Genomic DNA, 23,485 nt, shown 5'->3' with positions numbered 1-23,485 from the left:
TGTAGGGAGTGGCCACGCTTGCCTTTGAATTAATTGGCACTCAATTAACTCGAGGTAAAAAAAGTGTACTGTAGATGTATTCAATGAGCAGCTCTTCAGTAGATGGGCTGTGGTGGAGAGGGAGAAATAAAGACTTATGGCCCTAATTCAGCAAACCATTTAAACGTGTGATTAGTTCAACTGAACTTTAATTAGACCATTCATGAGCTTACATACTTTACTGAATTGGGGCCTATAGTGAGATAAAAGTAGTAGACTGGAATGGAAGGGTAAGTCACAGTCCCGTGATGGCTTTTATATTCAGAAAATTCCAATATCCTTAACTGTGTTTCAGGGAGCAGAGATCTTGGCCTCACTTTTGGGATATGTATTTGGCTAGGGCCAGATGACAGGATGGCACGTCAGTTCTCTAGGGCCCCCGTCACCAAGAGTTAAACAGCAGTTTTCTTTAAAATAAATCCTTCTTACATGGATCGCGCTGCAGCAGCAGTCAGATAAGCTAGCAGAATGTTAGGAACGGCTAGGAAAGGGATAGTAAGACAGTAAATATTATGCCTTTATATAAATCCATGGTATGCCCACACCTTGAATACTGCATGCAGTTTCTGTCACCCCATCTCAAAAAATACACATTAAAACTGGAAAAGATACACAGAAGGGTAACAAAAAAAGATTAATTTCAGAGTAACTGCCGTGTTAGTCTGTATTCGCAAAAAGAAAAGGAGTACTTGTGGCACCTTAGAGACTAACCAATTTATTTGAGCATAAGCAGCAGGAGAGAGAGAGAGTGTGTGTGTGTGTGTGTGTGTGTGTGTGTATGTAGAAAACCTGGATTTGTGCTGGAAATGGCCCAACGTGATTATCATACACATTGTAAGGAGAGTGATCACTTTAGATAAGCTATTACCAGCAGGAGAGTGGGGTGGGGGGAGGTATTTTTTCATGCTTTGTGTGTATAAAAAGATCTTCTACACTTTCCACAGTATGCATCCGATGAAGTGAGCTGTAGCTCACGAAAGCTTATGCTCAAATAAATTGGTTAGTCTCTAAGGTCCACAAGTACTCCTTTTCTTTTTAAAAATGATTAACGGTATAGAACAGCTTCCAGATGAAGAGATATTAAAAAGACTGGGACTGTTCAGCTTTGAAAAAGAGATGACTAAGGGGGGACGTGACTGAAGTCTATAAAATCATGACTGGTGTGGAGAAAGTGAAAAAGGAAGTGTTGTTTAACCCTTCCCATAACACAAGAACTAGGGGTCACTCAATGAAATTAATAGGCAGCAGGTTTAAAACAAATGAAAGGAAGTACTTCTTCACACAACACACTTGTTCCCAGGGAATATTGTGAAGGCCAAAACTGTATCTGGGATTTAAAAAGAATGAGGTAAATTTATGGAGGATAGATCCATCAATGGCTATTACCCAAGATGTTGGCGCGCAATCCCATGCTCTGGGTGTCCCTCAGCCTCTGACTGCCAAATGCTGGGAATGGATGACCGGGGACGGATCGCTTGATAATTGCCCTGTTCTATTCATTCCTTTTGAAGCCTCTGGCATTGGCCACTGTCGGAAGACAGGATACGGGCTAGATGGACCATTGGTTTGACCCAGCATGGCCATTCTTATGTTCTTATATAAAAAAGGTATTAGCCCATTAACAAAGCCTGTATCATGCATGCGCCTAATTAAAAATTTCCAGCTGAAATTATATGCAGCGTTATTGTAGCCACGTCGGTTCCAGGATATTAGAGAGACAAGTTGGTCGAGGTAATATCTTCTTTTGTTGAACCAACTTCTGTTGGGGGAGAAACAAGCTTTCAAGGCACATAGAGGCTTGATGTGCATTACATATTTACTTTGGTATAACTACGTTGTCGCTCAGGGGTGTGAAAAATCCATACCCCTAAGCAACGTAGTTATGACTACTGTAATCCCCCCTGTAGAGTTTCAGTTATTAAGCCGACGGGAGAGCTTTCTGCATCGGTGCAGCTGCGCTGATGTAAATTTGTAGTGTAGACCTGTCCTCAGAGCGTCACAGCTATAAGGCAGTGAGTGGAAGACTGCCTAGGATTGCTGAAGGAAGACTCGTACCCAGGAAGGAGAAACACATATAGTGACCTGGCTGGAGGGCCAAGTCATGAAGAAGGAGCACCTGGAGTTGCAGATACAGGTGGAGAGACTGCCAGAGGAAAGCACAGCACCTGGAAGGAGCTAATCCCCAGAGAAGCCAGGAGAGGTGAACCTTGTAAGTGGACCCTGTGACAATGAGGTACACTACACGTTGTGGGACTTCTGGATCTTGAAAGGCGTGTTGTGGGGGGCGTAGATCATTGTAGCAGGGGAGCTATGTCTGCAAGTTTTGCATCTGTTCTGGCAGGGTCTGGTGCTGCTTTGAGTTGGTGTGTCCTGGTCTGTGGGGAGCTTGCTTCTGATGATGAGCTTGGAGAGGTTGGAGGGGAGGGGGTTGTTTGAAGGTCAGAAAAATGGGTTCAGGAAAGATTTCATTCAGGATGGGGTCATTGAGTCTGGATTGTAGTTTGATGATAACCCCATATGGATTCCAGGATGGGGTGGTAGGTGACAACCAGGGGTGTGCAGTAGGAGGGGGGTTTATTTCTGTATTGAAGCAGGTTCTCTTGGGTATTTGGCTGGCCCATTACATGATGTGATCTACTTCTCTACAAGGACACTGCACCCTTTTTGTCCTATGACTACAGGGGAATTAACGGGCCAATTCACCTTGAATGGTCTCTTAGAATATGGGTTAACCACTTATGCTAAATAATCTGTTCAATCTCTTATTTAGCTGTGACACTGAGTACCTTTCCCAGCCCTGAAGAAGAGCTCTGTGTAGCTCGAAAGCTGGTTTCTCTCACGAACAGAAGTTGGTCCAATAAAAGATATCACCTCACCCACCTTTTCTCTCCAACTGAAATTGTACTTTTGCATGCCAGCGGAAATATACATTGGAATTTTCAGATTGTCTTAATAAATAGCTCACTTATTGCATATGGATCAAAGGCTAATTTTCAAAAGTCATTACCTATTGATCTGTGATCATATTGATTTTCATTAAGGAATTACATTCAGCATGACCCTTTCAGTTTTCTTTGTTTTCATAAGGTAGGAAAGTATTTTGCATCTGAGCAGTATGACTGCTCAGAGCTCCGGTACGAAACTGCAGAAAAACCTGAGTGTCTCTGGATTAAGTTTAGAAGTGTGAGCAACAAGAGTGATGTAGTGGTGGGAGTCTGCTATAGATCACCGGACCAGGGGGATGAGGTGGATGAGGCTTTCTTCCGGCAACTCGCAGAAGCTACTAGATCGCACGCCCTAGTTCTCATGGGTGACTTTAATTTTCCTGATATCTGCTGGGAGAGCAATACAGCAGTGCATAGACAATCTAGGAAGTTTTTGGAAAGCGTAGGGGACAATTTCCTGGTGCAAGTGCCAGACGAGCCAACTGGGGGGGAGCTTTTCTTGACCAGCTGCTTACAAACAGGGAAGAATTAGTGGGGGAAGCAAAAGTGGACGGGAATCTGGGAGGCAGTGACCATGAGTTGGTTGAGTTCAGGATCCTGACATAGGGAAGAAAGGTAAGCAGCAGGATATGGACCCTGGACTTCAGGAAAGCAGACTTCGACTCCCTCAGGGAACGGATGGCCAGGATCCCCTGGGGGACTAACATGAAGGGGAAAGGAGTCCAGGAGAGCTGGCTGTATTTCAAGGAATCCCTGTTGAGGTTACAGGGACAAACCATCCCGATGAGTCGAAAGAATAGTAAATATGGCAGGCGACCAGCTTGGCTTAATGGTGAAATCTTAGCGGATCTTAAACATAAAAAAGAAGCTTACAAGAAGTGGAAAGTTGGACATATGACCAGGGAAGAGTATAAAAATATTGCTCGGGCATGTAGGAATGAAATCAGGAGGGCCAAATCGCACCTGGAGCTGCAGCTAGCAAGAGATGTCAAGAGTAACAAGAAGGGTTTCTTCAGGTATGTTGGCAACAAGAAAAAAGCCAAGGAAAGTGTGGGCCCCTTACTGAATGAGGGAGGCAACCTAGTGACAGAGGATGTGGAAAAAGCTAATGTGCTCAATGCTTTTTTTGCTTCTGTCTTCACTAACAAGGACAGCTCCCAGACTGCTGCGCTGGGCATCACAACATGGGGAATAGATGGCCAGCCCTCTGTGGAGAAAGAGGTGGTTAGGGACTATTTAGAGAAGCTGGACGTGCACAAGTCCATGGGGCCGGATGAGTTGCAACCGAGAGTGCTAAAGGAATTGGCGGCTGTGATTGCAGAGCCATTGGCCATTATCTTTGAAAACTCGTGGCGAACGGGGGAAGTCCCAGATGACTGGAAAAAGGCTAATGTAGTGCCAATCTTTAAAAAAGGGAAGGAGGAGGATCCTGGGAACTACAGGCCAGTCAGCCTCACCTCAGTCCCCAGAAAAATCATGGAGCAGGTCCTCAAGGAATCAATCCTGAAGCACTTACATGAGAGGAAAGTGATCAGGAACAGTCAGCATGGATTCACCAAGGGAAGGTCATGCCTGACGAATCTAATCACCTTCTATGATGAGATTACTGGTTCTGTGGATGAAGGAAAGCAGTGGATGTATTGTTTCTTGACTTTAGCAAAGCTTTTGACACGGTCTCCCACAGTATTCTTGTCAGTAAGTTAAAGAAGTATGGGCTGGATGAATGCACTATAAGGTGGATAGAAAGTTGGCTAGATTGTCAGGCTCAACGGGTAGTGATCAATGGCTCCATGTCTAGTTGACAGCTGGTGTCAAGTGGAGTGCCCCAGGGGTCGGTCCTGGGGCCGGTTTTGTTTAATATCTTCATAAATGATCTGGAGGATGGTGTGGATTGCAGTCTCAGCAAATTTGCGGATGATACAAAACTGGGAGGAGTGGTAGATACGCTGGAGGGCAGGGATAGGATACAGAGGGACCTAGACAAATTGGAGGATTGGGCCAAAAGAAATCTGATGAGGTTCAATAAGGATAAGTGCAGGGTCCTGCACTTAGGACGGAAGAACCCAATGCACAGCTACAGACTAGGGACCGAATGGCTAGGCAGCAGTTCTGCGGAAAAGGACCTAGGGGTGACAGTGGACGAGAAGCTGGATATGAGTCAGCAGTGTGCCCTTGTTGCCAAGAAGGCCAATGGCATTTTGGGATGTATAAGTAGGGGCATAGTGAGCAGATCGAGGGACGTGATCATCCCCCTCTATTCGACATTGGTGAGGCCTCATCTGGAGTACTGTGTCCAGTTTTGGGCCCCCACACTACAAGAAGGATGTGGATAAATTGGAGAGAATCCAGCGAAGGGCAACAAAAATGATTAGGGGTCTGGAACACATGACTTATGAGGAGAGGCTGAGGGAACTGGGATTGTTTAGTTTGCAGAAGAGAAGAATGAGGGGGGATTTGATAGCTGCTTTCAACTACCTGAGAGGTGGTTCCAGAGAGGATGGTTCTAGACTATTCTCAGTGGTAGCAGAGGACAGGACAAGGAGTAATGGTCTCAAGTTGCAGTGGGGGAGGTTTAGGTTGGATATTAGGAAAAACTTTTTCACTAGGAGGGTGGTGAAACACTGGAATGCGTTACCTAGGGAGGTGGTAGAATCTCCTTCCTTAGAAGTTTTTAAGGTCAGGCTTGACAAAGCCCTGGCTGGGATGATTTAATTGGGGATTGGTCCTGCTTTGAGCAGGGGGTTGGACTAGATGACCTCCTGAGGTCCCTTCCAACCCTGATATTCTATGATTCTATGATCTTCCGAGTCCATGTAAAGAATAGGAGTACTTGTGGCACCTTAGAGACTAACCAATTTATTTGAGCATGAGCTTTCGTGAGCTACACCTCACTTCATCGGATGCATACCGTGGAAACTGCAGAAGACATTATATACACAGAGACCATGAAACAATACCTCCTCCCACCCCACTCTCCTGCTGGTAATAGCTTATCTAAAGTGATCATCAAGTTGGGCCATTTCCAGTACAAATCCAGGTTTTCTCACCCTCCGCCCCCACACAAACTCACTCTCCTGCTGGTAATAGCCCATCCAAAGTGACCACTCTCCTCACAATGTGTATGAAAATCAAGGTGGGCCACTTCCAGCACAAATACTGGTTTTCTCACCCCCCCCACCCCCTTTTTTTTTCAAAAAAAAAAAAAAAAAAAAAAAAAAACCACACACAAACTCACTCTCCTGCTGGTAATAGCTTATCCAAAGCAACCACTCTCCCTACAATGTGCATGATAATCAAGGTGGGCCATTTCCAGCACAAATACAGATTTTCTCACCCCCCCACCCCCATACACACACAAACTCACTCTCCTGCTGGCAATAGCTCATCCAAACTGACCACTCTCCTTACAATGTGCATGATAATCAAGGTGGGCCATTTCCAGCATAAATCCAAGTTTAACCAGAACGTTGGGGAGGGGGGGTAGAAAAAAATAAGGGGAAATAGGCTACCTTGAAAATAGGCTACCTTGAAAGAATGTTTCAATTTGTGAGAGGGTCAGTCAATTACAATCTGATTGACCTCTTGACACTAAAATGCCTAGTGGAATTTGTACTGTCTGGCAAGTTAGAGATGTTGGGACAAATCCTTAAGAGGATGTAAATCAGCGAAGCTCCATTGCAGTCAGATGATATTTGGCGCCAGGCAAAGCTAAAAAACTGCTAGTAACACTATAATGATGTAGAAATAGAAGTTTTATCACAGAAGTCTCCAAGTTTTTAACTGGAAAGTGCAGCTTCTTTGTGAATGCAACATTATATCATTAGTAGGCTTGGCAGTAGTCAATTTTTTTCTACTTTTGACAATTAATATTTATGTTTAAGAGGTTTTCTATTTTTAATTTTTTTTTTTAATTTTTACAGTTGCTAGAAATGAAAGGGGGAAGGGATGGAGTTAGGGCAGCACTGATAGTGGGGTTACAGTGGGTTCCCCACATAGTCCAGGGGCCCAAGATGCAGGGGAGGATGCAAGGCCAGTGACACCCAATCCATGCAGATATGTTGCTATTGACTATATTTTTTTTCGTCAATTTCACTGTCAGCTGAAATCAACATTTACCTAACCTTTATCAATTGAAATCGAATTCTACCACAACTAATCATTAGTGATTAGTGATTTAGTAGTGTTCAAATTATGCATAAAAAAAATCACTCTGTTACGGAGTAAACTATTTCCAAAGGAAGGATAAGTACTGTATAGGACATTATTGCATTTTCTAGTGATAATTTATTTTGCAATTACAAAACCCAAGACACTGGAAGATGACTGGCAGCAAGCTGTTCTGCAAAACCATGTTGCATGCAGAAACATACCTATGTTGATGTAAGTACTTTGAAGATCACTTCTTACATATTATCTTTTATTGTCCTTCAGCAGACTTTATTTAAAAATACTCGAGGTAAAAGCTTGTAACTGCAATAAAAACTCACCACTGGATCTGTTGGATGAAAAATGTTTAGCAACCGGTTACAAATAGTTCTGGGCAGAATGTGATCTTGACTTCCACTGTTTCCTGGACGGATGCCACGCAATGCCAAAAATACTGCTAATGGAGATCCCATACAGAAGAAATTCTCAACCTAAGGAGACATTTCATTTTATATTAATAGCTGGAGAAAATGTAGCTTTCTAACATACTGCGGGGTTTGGTTTAAATCTCAATGTCTCAACAGAGGGACTTCAGAAACACATTATTAAGTACTAGTAGTAAAAGTGAAGAAGTCCACAATACAATACAGGTAAACTTTCCATCTCCCTTAAACGTGATAAGAAATTTACATATTACTGCACAATGTAAGACAAACTTTGGAAAGTTACAAACACTGTCTCAGTTCAGTATGATACCTCTACTGAAGGAGGCATACAAGTGTTATAGGGGGTGGGGTGAGGGAGCTGATTTTGGAGGATATTAAAGAAAAATTATGAAGTTCGTAATGCTGAAGTCTGATTTCTCATGAAATTGCAGGAAGCTTACCACAACTACTTAACTTCACTTTAAAGAAGTGCTCTGTGGCTGTTTCTGATACATAGACCATCAAGGAAGCAGAAAAGCAAGTTATATTGAAAATCAAAAACTACCTACGTTACATCTGTAGTACACACACACACGCACACACCAGTGTTATGCACAACCTCTTAGAAACATCTTAGGTTGAGTGAATGATTTGGTACTTGTGAAAAAGACGCCAGTATGACAAGGACTGCGAACCGTTACATCCAGAATAGGTACAGTACAGTGGTAGTTTTGCAAGCTCCCCTCATATGGACCCAATCTACTGCAATCTGGTTCTGGAGGGACTGCCTCTGACATTGAGAGGTTAGTTCAGTCTCCACTGACAATTTAAACTTGCAAACCTGTCCCCTGAGAACTGGGCTGAGACCACTAACTTGTCTGACATAGGTCACTGAACATGCATCAGTGGTAACGACTTTTGGTCACTACCAACCTGGGCCGGGATTCAACATTGACCTAGAGGTGAATGGCTTCGTATCCCATTACCAATCCTCAGACTTCCAGTCCCCTAGAAACATCAAATGTAAAACTCTGTAGTCAAATATATTTTCACAAGTCAAAATTACTTTTCAACCTTTAGTATATTTTCTTATCAGAAAAATTCATTCTATTATCATCAGAACTTCATTGTAACTTTCCCGATATCTGGCAGTTCATTACAACAGAATCATTACTAGGGCAATATCATTTAGCGGACAAAAGAAACGGCTGCATTTTTATTAAGTGAATATGCTGAATTCTTGGATTCTTGAAGCAACTGTTACATGTCAGGCAGCATACGGAGCAAGACAGAGGAAATAATGGTCCATTTCATTCACCAGACTTCAGTACTGCTTAAGAAATTCTTCCTCCTCTAAATTGGCCTTGGTAACACACTTCAGAACAAGATTCTCTCTTCAACAGGGATGTTCTTTTCAAACTCCATTTTAATATAAGGACTTTATTTCTACAGCAACGCCAGCCATCTTGCAAGCCACAAAACATCATCTATATTACCGCTCCAGAGCAATTACAGAGCAGGTCTTCTCTTTTATAACCAAGCTTTGCACAGAATCCTGTATTTTCCTAATTGACTGAAAACTTCATTTTATCTTCAATAGCAACAATAAAAATATGGTGACCATTAAATGCAGGAAGATCATCATTGCATAATCCTTTAAATCATGCAGGTAAGCTTCAACCCTGCCAATCTGACACACCTGCATTCAGGGTCTGCGCAATTCCTGTTTCAGAAAGGGGTATCATGAAAGCTGCTGTGACTGCCATCTGATACTTGATAGCTGATACTTAAAAAGGAGTTTTCAGTAAACTCAGCTTAGGTGAAATGCAGACTAGACAAGTATTTGAAAAGGTAAATGGATCCAGTGATTACAAGACACAGGAGGGTTTTTCCTGTTCCTTCAGGCCCATTGATAATTCATCACTGACAATGTCCAGGTGGACAAGGGTTTCCTTCTTGGGTCAGTGTTCTTTACTATATATTCTCCTATATGAAGAAGTCTTTTGATGTGGTGTCCCGGCTAGGTTAGACTTGTAGATTCAAGACTTAATCAACTGTAGAGTTTCAGAGTAACAGCCGTGTTAGTCTGTATTCGCAAAAAGAAAAGGAGGACTTGTGGCACCTTAGAGACTAACCAATTTATTAGAGCATAAGCTTTCGTGAGCTACAGCTCACTTCCTCAGATGCATATCGTGGAAACTGCAGCAGGCTTTATATATACACAGAGAATATGAAACAATACCTATTCCCACCCCACTGTCCTGCTGGTAATAGCTTATCTAAAGTGATTTCCAGCACAAATCCAGGTTTTCTCACCCTCCACCCCCCCACACAAATTCACTCTCCTGCTGGTGATAGCCCATCCAAAGTGACAACTCTTTACACAATGTGCATGACAATCAAGCTGGGCTATTTCCTGCATAAATCCAGGTTCTCACATCCCCCCCACCCCCATACACACACAAACTCACTCTCCTGCTGGTAATAGCTCATCCAAACTGACCACTCTTCAAGTTAAAATCCAAGTTAAACCAGAACATCTGGGGGGGGGGGGTAGGAAAAAACAAGAGGAAACAGGCTACCTTGCATAATGACTTAGCCACTCCAAGTCTCTATTTAAGCCTAAATTAATAGTATCCAATTTGCAAATGAATTCCAATTCAGCAGTTTCTCGCTGGAGTCTGGATTTGAAGTTTTTTTGTTTTAAGATAGCGACCTTCATGTCTGTGATCGCGTGACCAGAGAGATTGAAGTGTTCTCCGACTGGTTTATGAATGTTATAATTCTTGACATCTGATTTGTGTCCATTTATTCTTTTACGTAGAGACTGTCCAGTTTGACCAATGTACATGGCAGAGGGGCATTGCTGGCACATGATGGCATATATCACATTGGTGGATGTGCAGGTGAACGAGCCTCTGATAGTGTGGCTGATGTTATTAGGCCCTGTGATGGTGTCCCCTGAATAGATATGTGGGCACAGTTGGCAACGGGCTTTGTTGCAAGGATAAGTTCCTGGGTTAGTGGTTCTGTTGTGTGGTATGTGGTTGTTGGTGAGTATTTGCTTCAGGTTGCGGGGCTGTCTGTAGGCAAGGACTGGCCTGTCTCCCAAGATTTGTGAGAGTGTTGGGTCATCCTTTAGGATAGGTTGTAGATCCTTAATAATGCGTTGGAGGGGTTTTAGTTGGGGGCTGAAGGTGACGGCTAGTGGCGTTCTGTTATTTTCTTTGTTAGGCCTGTCCTGTAGTAGGTAACTTCTGGGAACTCTTCTGGCTCTATCAATCTGTTTCTTTACTTCTGCAGGTGGGTATTGTGTATCCCATGTAATGGTTTGGATTAATACCAAAAAGTGAATCTCCACAGAATCAAAAGAGAGCCTTTCAGAAATGAATTCCTTCAAACTGAGGAACTGAAGCCATTAGACTCTCGGCATTATCAAGCATGTTGTTTATTTGGCAAGTTACCATATGATGATCTATTGAGGTCAGGAGGCCAGTGTCTTTAAAAACTAGGTAGCATTCATTTGGATAGGCCAGATGTTGAAGCAGCGGCGGGGAATATTACCTATTTGTATGAAATACAGCAGCAAGTTGTCAATGGCACAGTTTAATAACAGAAGCAATGTTTATTTTTAATGTTGCCTTCCAAAGATAGATTATGACGACAGCTATGATTCAGAAGACAAACTGAATTACTGGGGAGGAATGATACACAAGAAGCAGAGCTAAGCTACTTTAGCATCAAAACTTAAATCACCAACAATACCATTCAAGACTTTGTGTAATTCTTCCAGACTAGAAGAGCAGCTGAATGAGAAAATGAATGTGTGACAATGCACCTTTCAATGAGAGAATGTGTGCAAAATGAAGGGGACACCTGGGGATATTTACAGGTGAAATTAAAATGGGAGGCCAATGAAGATAACTGCATCATATGTTTATATATTGTCTTTCATCCAGAAGTATTGCAAAGAACTTTACTGACCGAGGAAATACTTCAGCTGAGCACGAAACTGCAGCCACCTCTAGAGTGTAGCCCATAGCCCTTTAACTGCACCAGAAACACCATGAAACTTTTGAGGACAAGAAATGAAGGGACGAAGCTAGCAGACTAGTATTACATGGGGAATTTAACTAGGCAGTTCTGTTCCGAATTGCTACAGAGCGTTGCTACAAGAAGTCTGAAGACCTCCTTTTCTCTCAGATATGGCTGCATTTCAGTTGTACTCCTAGTAATTCATCAGTGTCTTTTCAACACCATTGACATCTTTGGATAGAGGATGCTGCTATACAAAAGTTGAGTTCTAATATGTTGAAATTTCCCCAGGGAACCAGGGTTATCTGACCTTAAGAATCTTTGTGAAAAGTGCCACAGAATCTTGAAATAACTTGGGTAACTGTATTGACAAACGCAGAGTTAAATAAACTAATCACCAGCTTTGGGGTCAGGAAGTAATTGTGGTATGTCCCTCCTCTTTTCCACTTCTTAAAGGAAAATCCTTCTATCATGCTGTTATCTTTGACCACTGAAGCAAAAATGACAACTGACATGCCCCAATGCCACAGCACGGCTAGCTTTCCCAGCATTTTTACATTCTTCAGATAAGAAACACATAGAATTCTTCTTTAGCCTTTTCCTCCTTTTCCACAGCTGTTGTCCCACAGACAAGGCCAAAACGAGACTGCATCCCTAAACTTTACATGTCTGGTGAGATACTAGTAGAGTTCTGGCATTCAACTCCTGGTCCCCTCAGTGAGGCCTACCATTCCTAGCCCTGAGAGTTTTAGTGAATCCCTCATTAGGGCTATCAGTGGGGAGGAAATTTAAAGTCCTTAACTCCAAAGATCCTATTTTGGTGGCCACCACCTTGACTGGGATGATGAGTTGGGGCACTGACCAAAGACCCTCCAAATCTTCGTTTTCCCCCCCTGCCAGAAGGAGCAGTTATATGCACCACTTCCTTTCCCATTAATCACCAGGCAATGTAGCTTCTGGATTTCTTCCTGAACTTGTCTTGACAGAGAAATGTGTCTATTTGCTCAAGATCAAGCAGGCATTTAACTCTCACTTAAGTAGGACTAGAGACTTTCCCTGATCTTAGGAACTCTGGGCAATAAAGCAGCAGTGGCCACATTTTTCAATTAATGTAGTACAGGCCCATTCAATCATATACGAAAGCCAGATGTGACCACTATGACCATCTACTCTGATTGCCTGCCTGTCTTCTTTGGACAGCCAAAGAATTTTATTCAGCAAATACCGCAACAAGACCAGTAACTCATGGTTAAACTAGAGCGTTATTAAAGGAATCGCCCTGTCTGGGTAGAACGAGCCAAGACTTTGGTGGATGATATCTACACAGCAGTTACTTGTCGCCACGTCAGTCACATACAACCAGCTGGACTAATATGTCGCTGTGAAGTTGTCCTTCAGTGGAAGCATCCTGTGAAATCTTCCTTTAGTAGAAGCATCTTGCTCTCATATTTAAGGTAAGCCTCTCCCCTCCTCTTGAACTGCTCTCCATCAGAATGAAGGTACTCAGAAACTACAGTGATAGGCACCAGTATAAAACCCTTTGATAGACTATTTAACAGTCTATGGAAAATTCAGCAGGATGAGGAAGAGAGAGGATGTATGACAAGGGAAAATTACTTATGAGTAATTTGGTTTGTCATAGTTCTCTCCTCTTTCCCCATCCTACTTCCCTTGCTTCGTGCCCTTTCTTAGGGCTCTTGTTCTGAAAACGTTCAGACTGAATGCAAGTAGATGAACAACAAGTCTTTGTAAAGAATTGAGGGGTGAAGGGTATCAGTCTATCTCCTGTTTCCCAACCGGCAGAGATAATAGCATGATGTAGATTATGTTTTTTTAAATGATGGTGAAGAGAAGAGAAACTGAATTACTAGTAAGTAATTTTTCCGTTTTTCTATCAGCTGATATTGACTTTAGTTACTAAGGCCCAGATTCTTAAAGCTATTTAGGCACTGCTGTGCTCAATGACTCAACACCTCACTGATTCAGGAACTTAAAGCAACAGTCGATGGGATTTAGTCTCTTAAGTGTCTAAATCCCTTTCGAAAATTAGATTTAGGCTACTAAATTTGCTACATATTGCATCGCTGAGCACAGCAATGCCTAAATACCTTTAAAAATCTGGGCCCATGAGTACAAAAGCAGTGACATCAGAAGGAGGAAAAAAAATGATAATTTTAAAAACTCTGAAAAATGAGCTAATTTTCTTTATTACATAAGGTCATATTTTAAGGTCCAATATCTAAAGACATTATAGGACTATAAATTAGCAAGTCTTGTGCAACCAGTTGGAAAGCTGGGAATCTCCTCTTTCCAATGGCATAAAGCGCCAGTAATTGGCTCTATTGGCTTATAAAATATCAACCTAAACCTATCACTAAAAACAGCTTGTTGTGTGTCTCAGCAGGCCAGTGTAATCTGGGGGAAAATTCCACATTTGGAGGAAGTTCAGCCAGGTTTGAAGCTGTTCAGAGGTTTGGCATGTTAGAAGCAGTCCCAGGGCAAGATGGATTAGTGGGCAGAGTAGAGGTGAGACTGTCAAAAGGTGCATGATAAATGCAAATTTACAAAATGGATTTTACCACCACATGTGGTATAAACAAACATGTAATATTAATATAATTCATATAAATAATATATAATATATATTTTAGATATAAATATATATGATTAATTTTAAATTAAAGACCCAAATAAATATATGAATTTATATTAATCCTTTTATATACATATGCAAATATTAAAAAATAATATCTAAAAATTATGTTAGTACAAGCAGAAAAAGCAGCTTGGGTAGAGTGTATTGAAAGCAAACTTTTATAGTAAATACAATAAATGTTTATTCATTCAATAAAAATCCTCTGAACATACATACCTTAAATTTTAAGGCAGGTGTTTTCGATATTGTTGATGCCTTTAATTCATGTAACCTTTCTTCTATCTCTCTCAACCTAGAAAAAAGGGGTGTCTTCATTAGGCATGGTGTGTACAAAAAGCAGTTAGCCAATTTTTGAGGTTGTATGGGCTCTTTCTGTTAGGAGAAGGAACTGATGTAGGAGTCGCATATTTGTTTGATGCAGTCCTATTTATTAACAAAGAACATACAAAGTTCTATTCCCTGAGCGCAGCAGGAATCAAGCAGCAGGAGACAGTTTCTTCGCTCACCGTCCCAACCCTTTCTCAGCCAGAACTTTACCCAATACATGCATCCCTGATTGTGTCTTGGCTTCCTTCTCCATCTGCTTCTGTGGTTGTTTTGCTGCTTCTCTCCTTTCCTCCCCCCAGTTCACAGCTACAATCAAAACAATCCCTCATTCCTGTGTTTATCAGACCCCAAGAAACCTCTTGGACTGCCTGGCCCAGCCACTGCCTGTATTTGAATGCAGTCTAGTCCACTGCTTCAGCTATCACAGGGGCCTTTAACTGTTCCCTTGTTTTGCATGAACGTAAGGCGGCTATCATGCCCGCCAGCTTTGCTCAATCCACAGCAGAACAGTAGTATTACAAATTCTTTACAGAATCAAAGAAATGATTTTATTCAATTTTCAAAGTGTGTTTTATGAATAAAATGTAGAACATACCTATTCTGCTGTGTATCAGTCTAACTAGCAAAAAATGGGTTTTGGGGACTGGAGCTTACTGAAAAGCAGCATTTTCAACAGTCCACATGTGTTCAAGAGTATGACCCAGGGTCATAGCAAAGAAACTGAATATTTATCTCCACCCATTACATATTGAGATGTACCATATGCTGTAATCACACATGCCACTTATAGAACATTACATAGGTAAGTACAATTTAAAACATTTAAGAATACAATCAACAGAAAAAATCAAACTACTCTGGGAACAAAAATTTTCACAAGCCCAATATTACTTTAGGAAGATTATAAACTTTGAAATCCTGAAGTTACAGAATGTAATTGTATGTTTTACAGAAACATACATATTAGATTCATACTGAACTGCATTAATAAAATTTAAAGATGGCTGTATTCATTTATAAATGCATATGTTGTGTAACATTAAGATTAATGAGGATCAAGCTTGAAATATTTCTGTGAATGGCTAGGCATCTGGGGCAAGAGTATGGCAATGGTGATGTGTTTCACTGGTCGGATCCTAATGACGTCTAAGAGGTTATCCTTCCTCCACGTGTTTTGGGATGCTGAGGAGGTTTCTTCATATTTCTCTCAGTTGAGTCTGCATGTTAAGAGAGAACAGCTGCTAGCACTTCACAGTGGGTGATGGAACTGAGCTGCACGTCTGGCACAGTGAAAGTCTTGTTCCTCTCTATATAGTGTTGTTGTAGCCATGTTGGTCCCAGGTCCTGTGCTGGACCTGAAGAAGAGCTCTGTGTGGCTTGAAAGCTTGTCTCTCTCACCAACAGAAATTGGTCCAATAGAAGATATTACCTCACCCACCTTGTCTTGCTCCTCTACAGAAATTCAAAGGCACAAATGTTGGTAAGCCAGGTACCAGGGCGGAAAGGGAAAGAACTATTTTCCAGAGCCACCATTGGCTTTTGTTGAGAGGAGCTAATTTAAAGCTTCCATCACTTCTTGCAGGATCCCCCTGCCTCTGCCTTATACCCCAAAGGAGTCTGGAAGATGCCCTTCCCAATGCTGCATAAGAGCCCTGAGTATTTGGGGTGTGAAAGTGAGGTCACCACCAATGCTCTGTCACGGTCACCTGCAGGGTCTCCCTGCTGTTGAAGGCCTCCTACCAACACCTACACACCGCAGCTGTCGAGGTCCCATTTACCAAGATACATGCTGGTTGTGAGACAACGCAGTATTAAAGTTTCAGGCTGAAAGATGGCAGCAGGTAAAGGTAGGCAGCAAACGATAAGATGGTCTCCAGTTACAGGTAAGTACTTTGAGGTGTGTGGCCCCTATCTGTATTCCATTGAGGATTACACATGCACACCATGCGTCCAGAGTTGGAGAATTTGAAAGTAGCATCTGCTGGTCTGCGCTTGTGCCCTGGCTCGCCTCGTGTTTCTGTCTGAGGCGATAAAGGGTGGGGCAGAACTTCGTCTTCAGTTCCTTCTTCATGGTGAATTTTACTAACCCGCAGCAGAAGGGAGGGTGAGTGGAATGTGGAATACAGATAGGGACCACACACCTCTAAGAACCTCCAGTTAAAGGTAAGTAACTTTCTCTTCTTTGAGTGATGGTCCCTATTATATTCCACCGAGTGTGATTATCAAGCAGTATCACAGAATCATAGAATATCAGGGTTGGAAGGGACCTCAGGAGGTCATCTAGTCCAACCCCCCGCTCAAAGCAGGACTGATCCCCAATTAAATCATCCCACCTAAGTTGGAGGAGGGTGGCAAGGATAAGGATGGAATGGTTGTCCGGAGATCTGCCATGCTGAAGGAGGCATCCACCGTCAAGTCCTGCTTTAAGGTGTAGTGTGCTGCAAAGGTGTGGACAAACTCCACATGGCTGCTCTACATAAGTCCACGAGTGGCATGTCCTGAAGGGAGGCTGTGGTTGAAGCCTGAGCTCTCGTGGAGTGAGCCCGCAACCCTGTAGGGGGAGGTAGGCCCGACAGCTGGTAGCAGACTTTAATGCAACCTGAAATCCATTTAGAGATTCTCTTGATGGAGATGGCCTGTCCCGAGTGTAAAGTGTGTAAAGACAGAGTAACCTTCTACTGGATGGTGGTATAGACAAATCACTGCCAGGTGGCCTCTCAAAAAGATGAGGATGAGACTTGATGAGTTTTGATATTTCCTTGGGGGCTCATAAGGTCACTGCGGATAGAACTGAGGAGACCTGTGGCACTGGGTGGATGAGTAGAGCTGGAATTTTTGTTTCAGGGCAGGAGTGTAAATGCCCAACAAATGAAGAGCAGCCCTAGAGTCCTTTCGTGTCTGTAGTGATTTGTCTGTCTTCTGGTTAAAAAGATGGGATTTGTCAAAAGGGAGGTCCCTCAGTGGTGTTTTGGACCTTCCTAAGAAAACCAGAAGAATGGAGCCAAGACTCCACACATGACTATCGCTGTAGCGATGGCCCTGGAGGAGGTATCTGCTGCATCTTCTGTTGACTGGACAGCAGTTCTGGTCATGAGTTTCCCTTCATCAACAATGCTTGAAAACAAGCACAATCTTGTTGTGGAAGACTATTAGCAAACTCATCGAATTTACTATAATTCAGAAGATCATATTTGGCTAACAATGCCTGATAATTTGCAATCCTGAATTAAAGGCTAGAAGATGAGAATATTTTACATCCTCGAAGATCTAGATGCTTCCCTTCCTCATCTGCTAATGTACATTGAGGATTGCTGTTTGGCTCTTTCAGCAGCAGCCAGGACTACAAGGGAATTTGGAGGTGGGTGGGAGAAAAGATATTCAGAGTCTTTGGCCGGAACATCAAGGCAATTCCATTCTCGCCAGTCCCAAGATATGAATGATATCCAGAATCTTGTGCTGGGAAGAGGAAGTTACTCATCTTGTGCCGTAACGATGGTTCTTCGAGATGTGTGTTCCTATGGGTGCTCCACTTTAGGTGTCTGTCTACCCCTGCACCTCTAATCGGAGATTTTTGGTAGCAGTGTCCCGCTGAGCCCGTGCATGTGCTCTCCCTTCCTCGTGGTCTGCCTCAAGGCTATTTAGCACTGCACAGGCGAACCCCCCTCACTTCCTTCTCTACCACAGAGCCCTTTAGAGAACTCCGAAGTAGAGGGGAGGACAACGGGTTGTGGAGCACCTATAGGGACACACATCTCAAAGAACCATCATTACTGCACAAGGTGAGTAACTTCTTCTTCTTCGAGTAGTATCCCTATGCGTGCTCCACTTTAGGTGACTCCAGAGCAGTACCCACCACTGGAGGCTGGGACTTCAGAGCGGAGTCTTTTACTACAGAGAGTACTGTGGAGTCAAAGATGGTGTCAGCGGCCAAATCTTCAGTGATCGCATAATGTTCTGCAAAAGTATGAACAGAGGCCCCAATCATTGCTCTATAGATTGGGGAGATAGGGGTATCTCTGTGGAATGTGATTGAGGTAGGAACTGATCTCATGGACTGTGTATGGACGGAAGCAAGTAGCGAATGCAACTAGAGACCCATTTGGATAGTCTTTGAGGAGATATCACAGAGCTTTTGGATCTTTCTGTGGACGAAAGGAAGAGTTTAGGGGATTTCCTTAAGTCCTTAGTCCTGTCCAAGTAGAATGCTAACGTCCTTCTAATATCTAGTATATGCACAATTGTCTCCCAGTTGTCACAATGTGGTTTTGGGAAAAAACAGGGAGATGGATCTGTTGATTCATATGGAAAGCGCAGAAAAAGTAGGGAGAAACTTGGGATACGGCCTTAGAGGTGTGTTTTATTTTTTTAAAGACAAAGGCAGTGAATGAAGGGTGTGCCATCAGGGCCGCTATTTCTCCTATGTGTCTAGCTGAGGTGATGGCAATTAGAAATGCTGTCGTCATGGACAGGTGTAAGAGAGAACAAGTTGCCCTGGACTCAGAGGGACATCTAGTCCAATCCCTGAGAATTAGCTTAAAGTCCCAGGCTGGAGAAGGTGGTGTCACATGGGGGAAGAGAGTCCCAATGCCCTTAAAGAGTCTATGCATTAGTGGTTGAGCAAACTCTAAGTGGGAAGCCATGTTCGCCATGAGATGTACCTTAAGGGAGCTGAGTGAGAGTTTAAAATGTAGTGCAAAATCAGAGGGAGAAAAAAGGGGTTGGGTCTGTCCGTTTGGAATGGTACAAACTTGGAGTTGTTTCCATTTTGTAGATAGGTATGTGGAGTGGTCAACTTGTGGTTGTGTTGCAACATGTGTTTCAGCTTGTCAGTGCATTCTGCTTCTAAGCCTTGGAACAAAGAAAGATCCAAGCCTGGAGGCGGAGGACCCATGGGTTAGGGTGAAGGGTCAGCCCATTGTTTTGAAAGAGCGGGTGAGGAATGGGCTGACGTCAGAGGAACAGGAGGGCATACTGCCATCTGCATCAGGTAAGGGAGCCAGACTTGTCATCGTCAAGAGGGGCAATCACAATAACTCTCGCTTTGTTTCATTGAATTTTCAACAGAATCTTGGACAGGGTAGGAAACTGGGAAAAGACATACAAGTGGGCCCTGTCTGTCTGGGAAGATGAGGGCACCTGCCAGTGAATGTTTCCCCCAAGGATGGCTATATCTTGAAGCACCTGTGAATTCAGTATACACTCATTGTCGTGAGAAAATTCCAACTGAGACTGTTGGTTATCCCGTTCTGTATCCCTTGTAGACAGACAGCGGAGATGAGCACATTGTGATGGGTGCATCAATTCCAAAGTTTGAATGCTGTCTTGCAGAGGGAGGGAGATCTGGAAGCTCCTTGGCAGTTTATACAAAACATACAGGTCACATTAAGTCCATCATAACCTTTGTGTGTTGTTTTTGATGAAATATAGAGTTTGTGCACAGGCACTCCTAACAGCCCCTAGCCCCAAAAGAGTGATATGGAAGGTCATTTCTGTGGAAGGCCATTTGTCCTGAACCTTGTTGTTGTGTAGGTGAGCTCCCCAGCATATTAGGGAGATGTGTCCCAAGGTGGTGAATGTGGGTAGTGAGAGGAGTGCTCTCGCTTGTGCTGCATCAGGCTGGTGCTGATAAAGTCCAGCCACTATACCGGGGTTAGTATGCTACTACAATGAAGTGAACCTTGGAGACTACCTTGTGTGGAGCATACCTATAATGATCCTGCCCCAAAGGTAAGCAGTAGGAAATCTCCTGTGCGATGGTTGTATTGAGATATGGAAGAAGGCACCCTGTAAGTTCAGGGCTAGAAATCACTCTCTTTGTTCTAGAGCTGGTCCTAACTGCTGTGAAGTAAGGTAAGGTGACTTCTGAGTGGCGTGTCAGGTGTATAGATGGCAGCTGATGCTGTAAGGGATCATTGTTCAGGTCCCTGACCAGCTCATCAAAGTGCTTATAAGAGGCAGTTTGAGAGGTCATGGACTGGGGTGCAGACTGTTCTCACTTTTGAGCCCTGGGCCTCTTACACTGTGGCTCATAACAGCACAGAGATGGTGAGTATTTGAGAAGATTGTGATCTGCGGTGTGGTTGAGAGGTATATCTTTGCTTCTGTTCCACAGTGTAGATTCCTAAGGAGCGTAGCGTGGTCCAAGAAGTTCACCGTGCAATGCTACATAGCCTCGAGGCAGACCACCAGAGAGGGGGAGCACATGGCCAGGCTCAAGGGGACACTGCTCACAAAAATCTCCGATTAGAGGTGCAGGGGGCACGCAGGCCCCTAAAGTGGAGCACCCACAGGGACGCTACTCGAAGAAGAATCATGGCTCTCCTCCAAAGGATTTTGGCATTTCCCCATGAGTCTCTTTAACAGCTCCTGGAATTGCCTAAAGTCATCCGGTGGGGAAGGGTCTAATGTACCCACCGCCTCATATGGAGAGAAGGAAGGGAACCTTGCCGGTTCTGGCTGAAGAGCCAGAACCAGGCTAAAAATTCATCCTCCATCATTGGAGCTGTATACCTGTTGAAGGATCCTTCAAGGTGACAGTTCCCTCGTGGATTGGGCAGGTTCCGAGGAGAGGTATTATGGCCAAATCTGATGGAGATTGTGAGGGTCCCCATAGTATGGGGAACCAGTGGCTCTGTGGTGGTTCCAGCGGTAGATGCTGCCATGGACATGGTGGACTCCGTGATGGTGCATAAGAGTGGTATGATCACGGTGATTCTCCTTCTGGTTCTGACTTGTCAGAAGAGGAGAAGGTGGATTCCAGTTCTAATGGTGGTACTGGAAGAGTGTAGTGCATCAGTGTGGACGGTGAGGGACCCTTTATCAGAGGCACAACTCTTGGTGGAGATATAATCTCTCTGGAAGTGGCAGAGCCGGATGGAGGGGGTGACTCCAGATCTGGGAAGGCAAAGACCTCCTGGGGTGCTGCAATGGTTCTGGATCTCCCTTGTGTAAGAGGCACTCTCACTTTCCCAGTCATTGATGCCGCCCTTGGGATCTTTCCTGGTGCGGGAGGGTCCCATATCTCCAGGGGTGCTGGAGATGGCAGTACCAAAGGATCAGTGACTGGAACTGCCAGATCCCATTGTATATGGGTCTTTTTCTTGTACCTGTGGGATTTAGAATGTACTTTGTCCCCTTGGGCTGAGCTGGTAGAAGAAGCATCCATCTCCTTTGATTTGGAGAAAGACTTAGTCCCATGCTTATAGGAGTGCTTCCTTACCTCCTGACTAGGTCCTACCAAAAGGTCCGTGGGGGTGGTTCCACTGGCACCAGATTAGGATGTAGATGGAGGCATGCTCCTCGCTAAATGAGGCCAATGTACAGGGAGCAGGGTGTTCCCCAGCCTGGTTCTGAGTGTGATCTCATGGAGAGCTCCATGAGATACTTCTGAGGGTGAAGTGCCCAGCCTTCTTGGGTGTGGGTGGGGAAGGATTGGCAAATACTGCACCTTGCTGTGATGTGAGCTTCTCCCAGGCAGTAGAGACAGAGCTGGTGGTCGTCGCTGACCAAGAAGGATTGCGGGCAGGTGGCATAGAGTTTGAAGCCTGGAGTCCTGGGCATAATCCGGTACCCACACCAGGGTATGGGGGAAGGAGGTGGAAACACCAAATCTATCTAAAAACAAGCTGAAACTATTAACTATTAAAACTAAAAGAAAAATATAACTGGTAAAACTACTATAAAACTTGTTAAAACCACGTACAACGATCTTTTTTAGAAGTGCCTCAGAAACAAGGGCACAGAGTTCCGATCCGGACCATGTAGTGGTCAGAAGGAATTGAAGATGTGGTTGTTCTGCCCTGCCCTTTATCGCCTCAGAAGGAAGCATGAGGCAAGCCAGGGTGCATGCGCAGACCAACGGACACACTTTCAAATTCTCTGACTCCGGATGCATGGCACGCATGCATAACCCTCAGTGGAAGAAGGGACCATCACTCGAAGCAGAAGTAATTGCATCCCAAGGAGCAGCAACTGCATAAGTAGCAGCACATGGCCCTGCCAAGCCCCATCTCCAGTTGGTGAAGCTTGGCGTATTGGCAGCGTTTGGAAGAGAAGAAATGGTTATTAATCCTTCCGTAATTATTGTTCTTTGAGATGTGTTGCACTTCTCCATTCCACTGTAGGTATATGTGCATTCCAGCGCACAGTTGTCAGAGAGTTTTTCCCCTAGTGGTAAACATCAGGGTGGCATGAGTGCCCTCTGCTGCCTCGCACGCTGGGTTCAGGCATAAAGGGCAGAGCCCCTCCCACCCCTCCTCAGTTCCTTCCTACTGGAAAGACTCCGGCAGAGAGGAGGAGGACGGCGGACTGTGGAATGGACATACGCAACACTTCACAAAGAACAACAGTTATAGAAAAGTTAGTAACTGTTTCTTCTTCGTAGGGCAACTACCTGTGTTCATTCCACCACAGGTGACCTACAAGCAGTTCAAACTGATAGTGGGCTCGGAGTTTATTTGCACAGGTATTGGTAGAGCACTCGTTCAAATCTGGAATTGTCTCTCACTGTTGAGAGTTTACGTAGTGACAGACAAATGTATGATGTGATGACCAAGCTGCTGCTTTGGAAGTGCCTAATATGGGGGACATGAGCCAGAAAGGCTGCAGAAGCTAGTTGGAACCAAGATGAATGACCCAATGCTCTATCTTAGCAGTTCTCAAACTGTGGGTTGGGACCCCAAAGTGGGTCACAACCCCATTTTAATGGGGTCGCCAAGACTGGCATTAGACTTGCTGGGGCCCGGGGCCAAGCCTAAGCCTCCACTACCAGGGGCTGAAGGGGCTTCAGCCCCTGGCAGTGGGGCTCAGGCTACAGGCCCCCTGCCCAAAGCTGAAGCCCTTGGACTTCGGCTTTGGCTCCCTCACCCAATGTGGTGGAGCTAGGGCTTTGGCTTTGACCCCCTGCCCCACAC

General features: G+C 44.0%; 1 protein-coding gene across 4 annotated transcripts in view; it reads right to left on the bottom strand.

Moving 5' to 3' along the window:
- The window catches only part of DDHD1 (DDHD domain containing 1), a 123,537-nt gene that overhangs the window by 7,371 nt on the left and 92,681 nt on the right, over positions 1 to 23,485 (bottom strand). For all 4 annotated transcript variants that reach the window (XM_073350101.1, XM_073350102.1, XM_073350103.1 and 1 more), the window contains 2 exons: positions 14,463 to 14,538; positions 7,472 to 7,621 (listed from right to left, as the gene is read on the bottom strand). In XM_073350101.1, coding sequence (XP_073206202.1) covers positions 7,472 to 7,621; positions 14,463 to 14,538 — 226 coding nt within the window. The remainder of the gene's footprint in view (positions 1 to 7,471; positions 7,622 to 14,462; positions 14,539 to 23,485) is intronic.

The sequence above is a fragment of the Lepidochelys kempii genome, chromosome 6 (genome assembly GCF_965140285.1).
Source record: "Lepidochelys kempii isolate rLepKem1 chromosome 6, rLepKem1.hap1, whole genome shotgun sequence".
Lineage (NCBI taxonomy): Eukaryota > Metazoa > Chordata > Testudines > Cheloniidae > Lepidochelys > Lepidochelys kempii.
The sequence above is the reverse complement of the archived record's forward strand: the minus strand, read 5'-3'. Positions and strand labels throughout refer to the sequence as shown.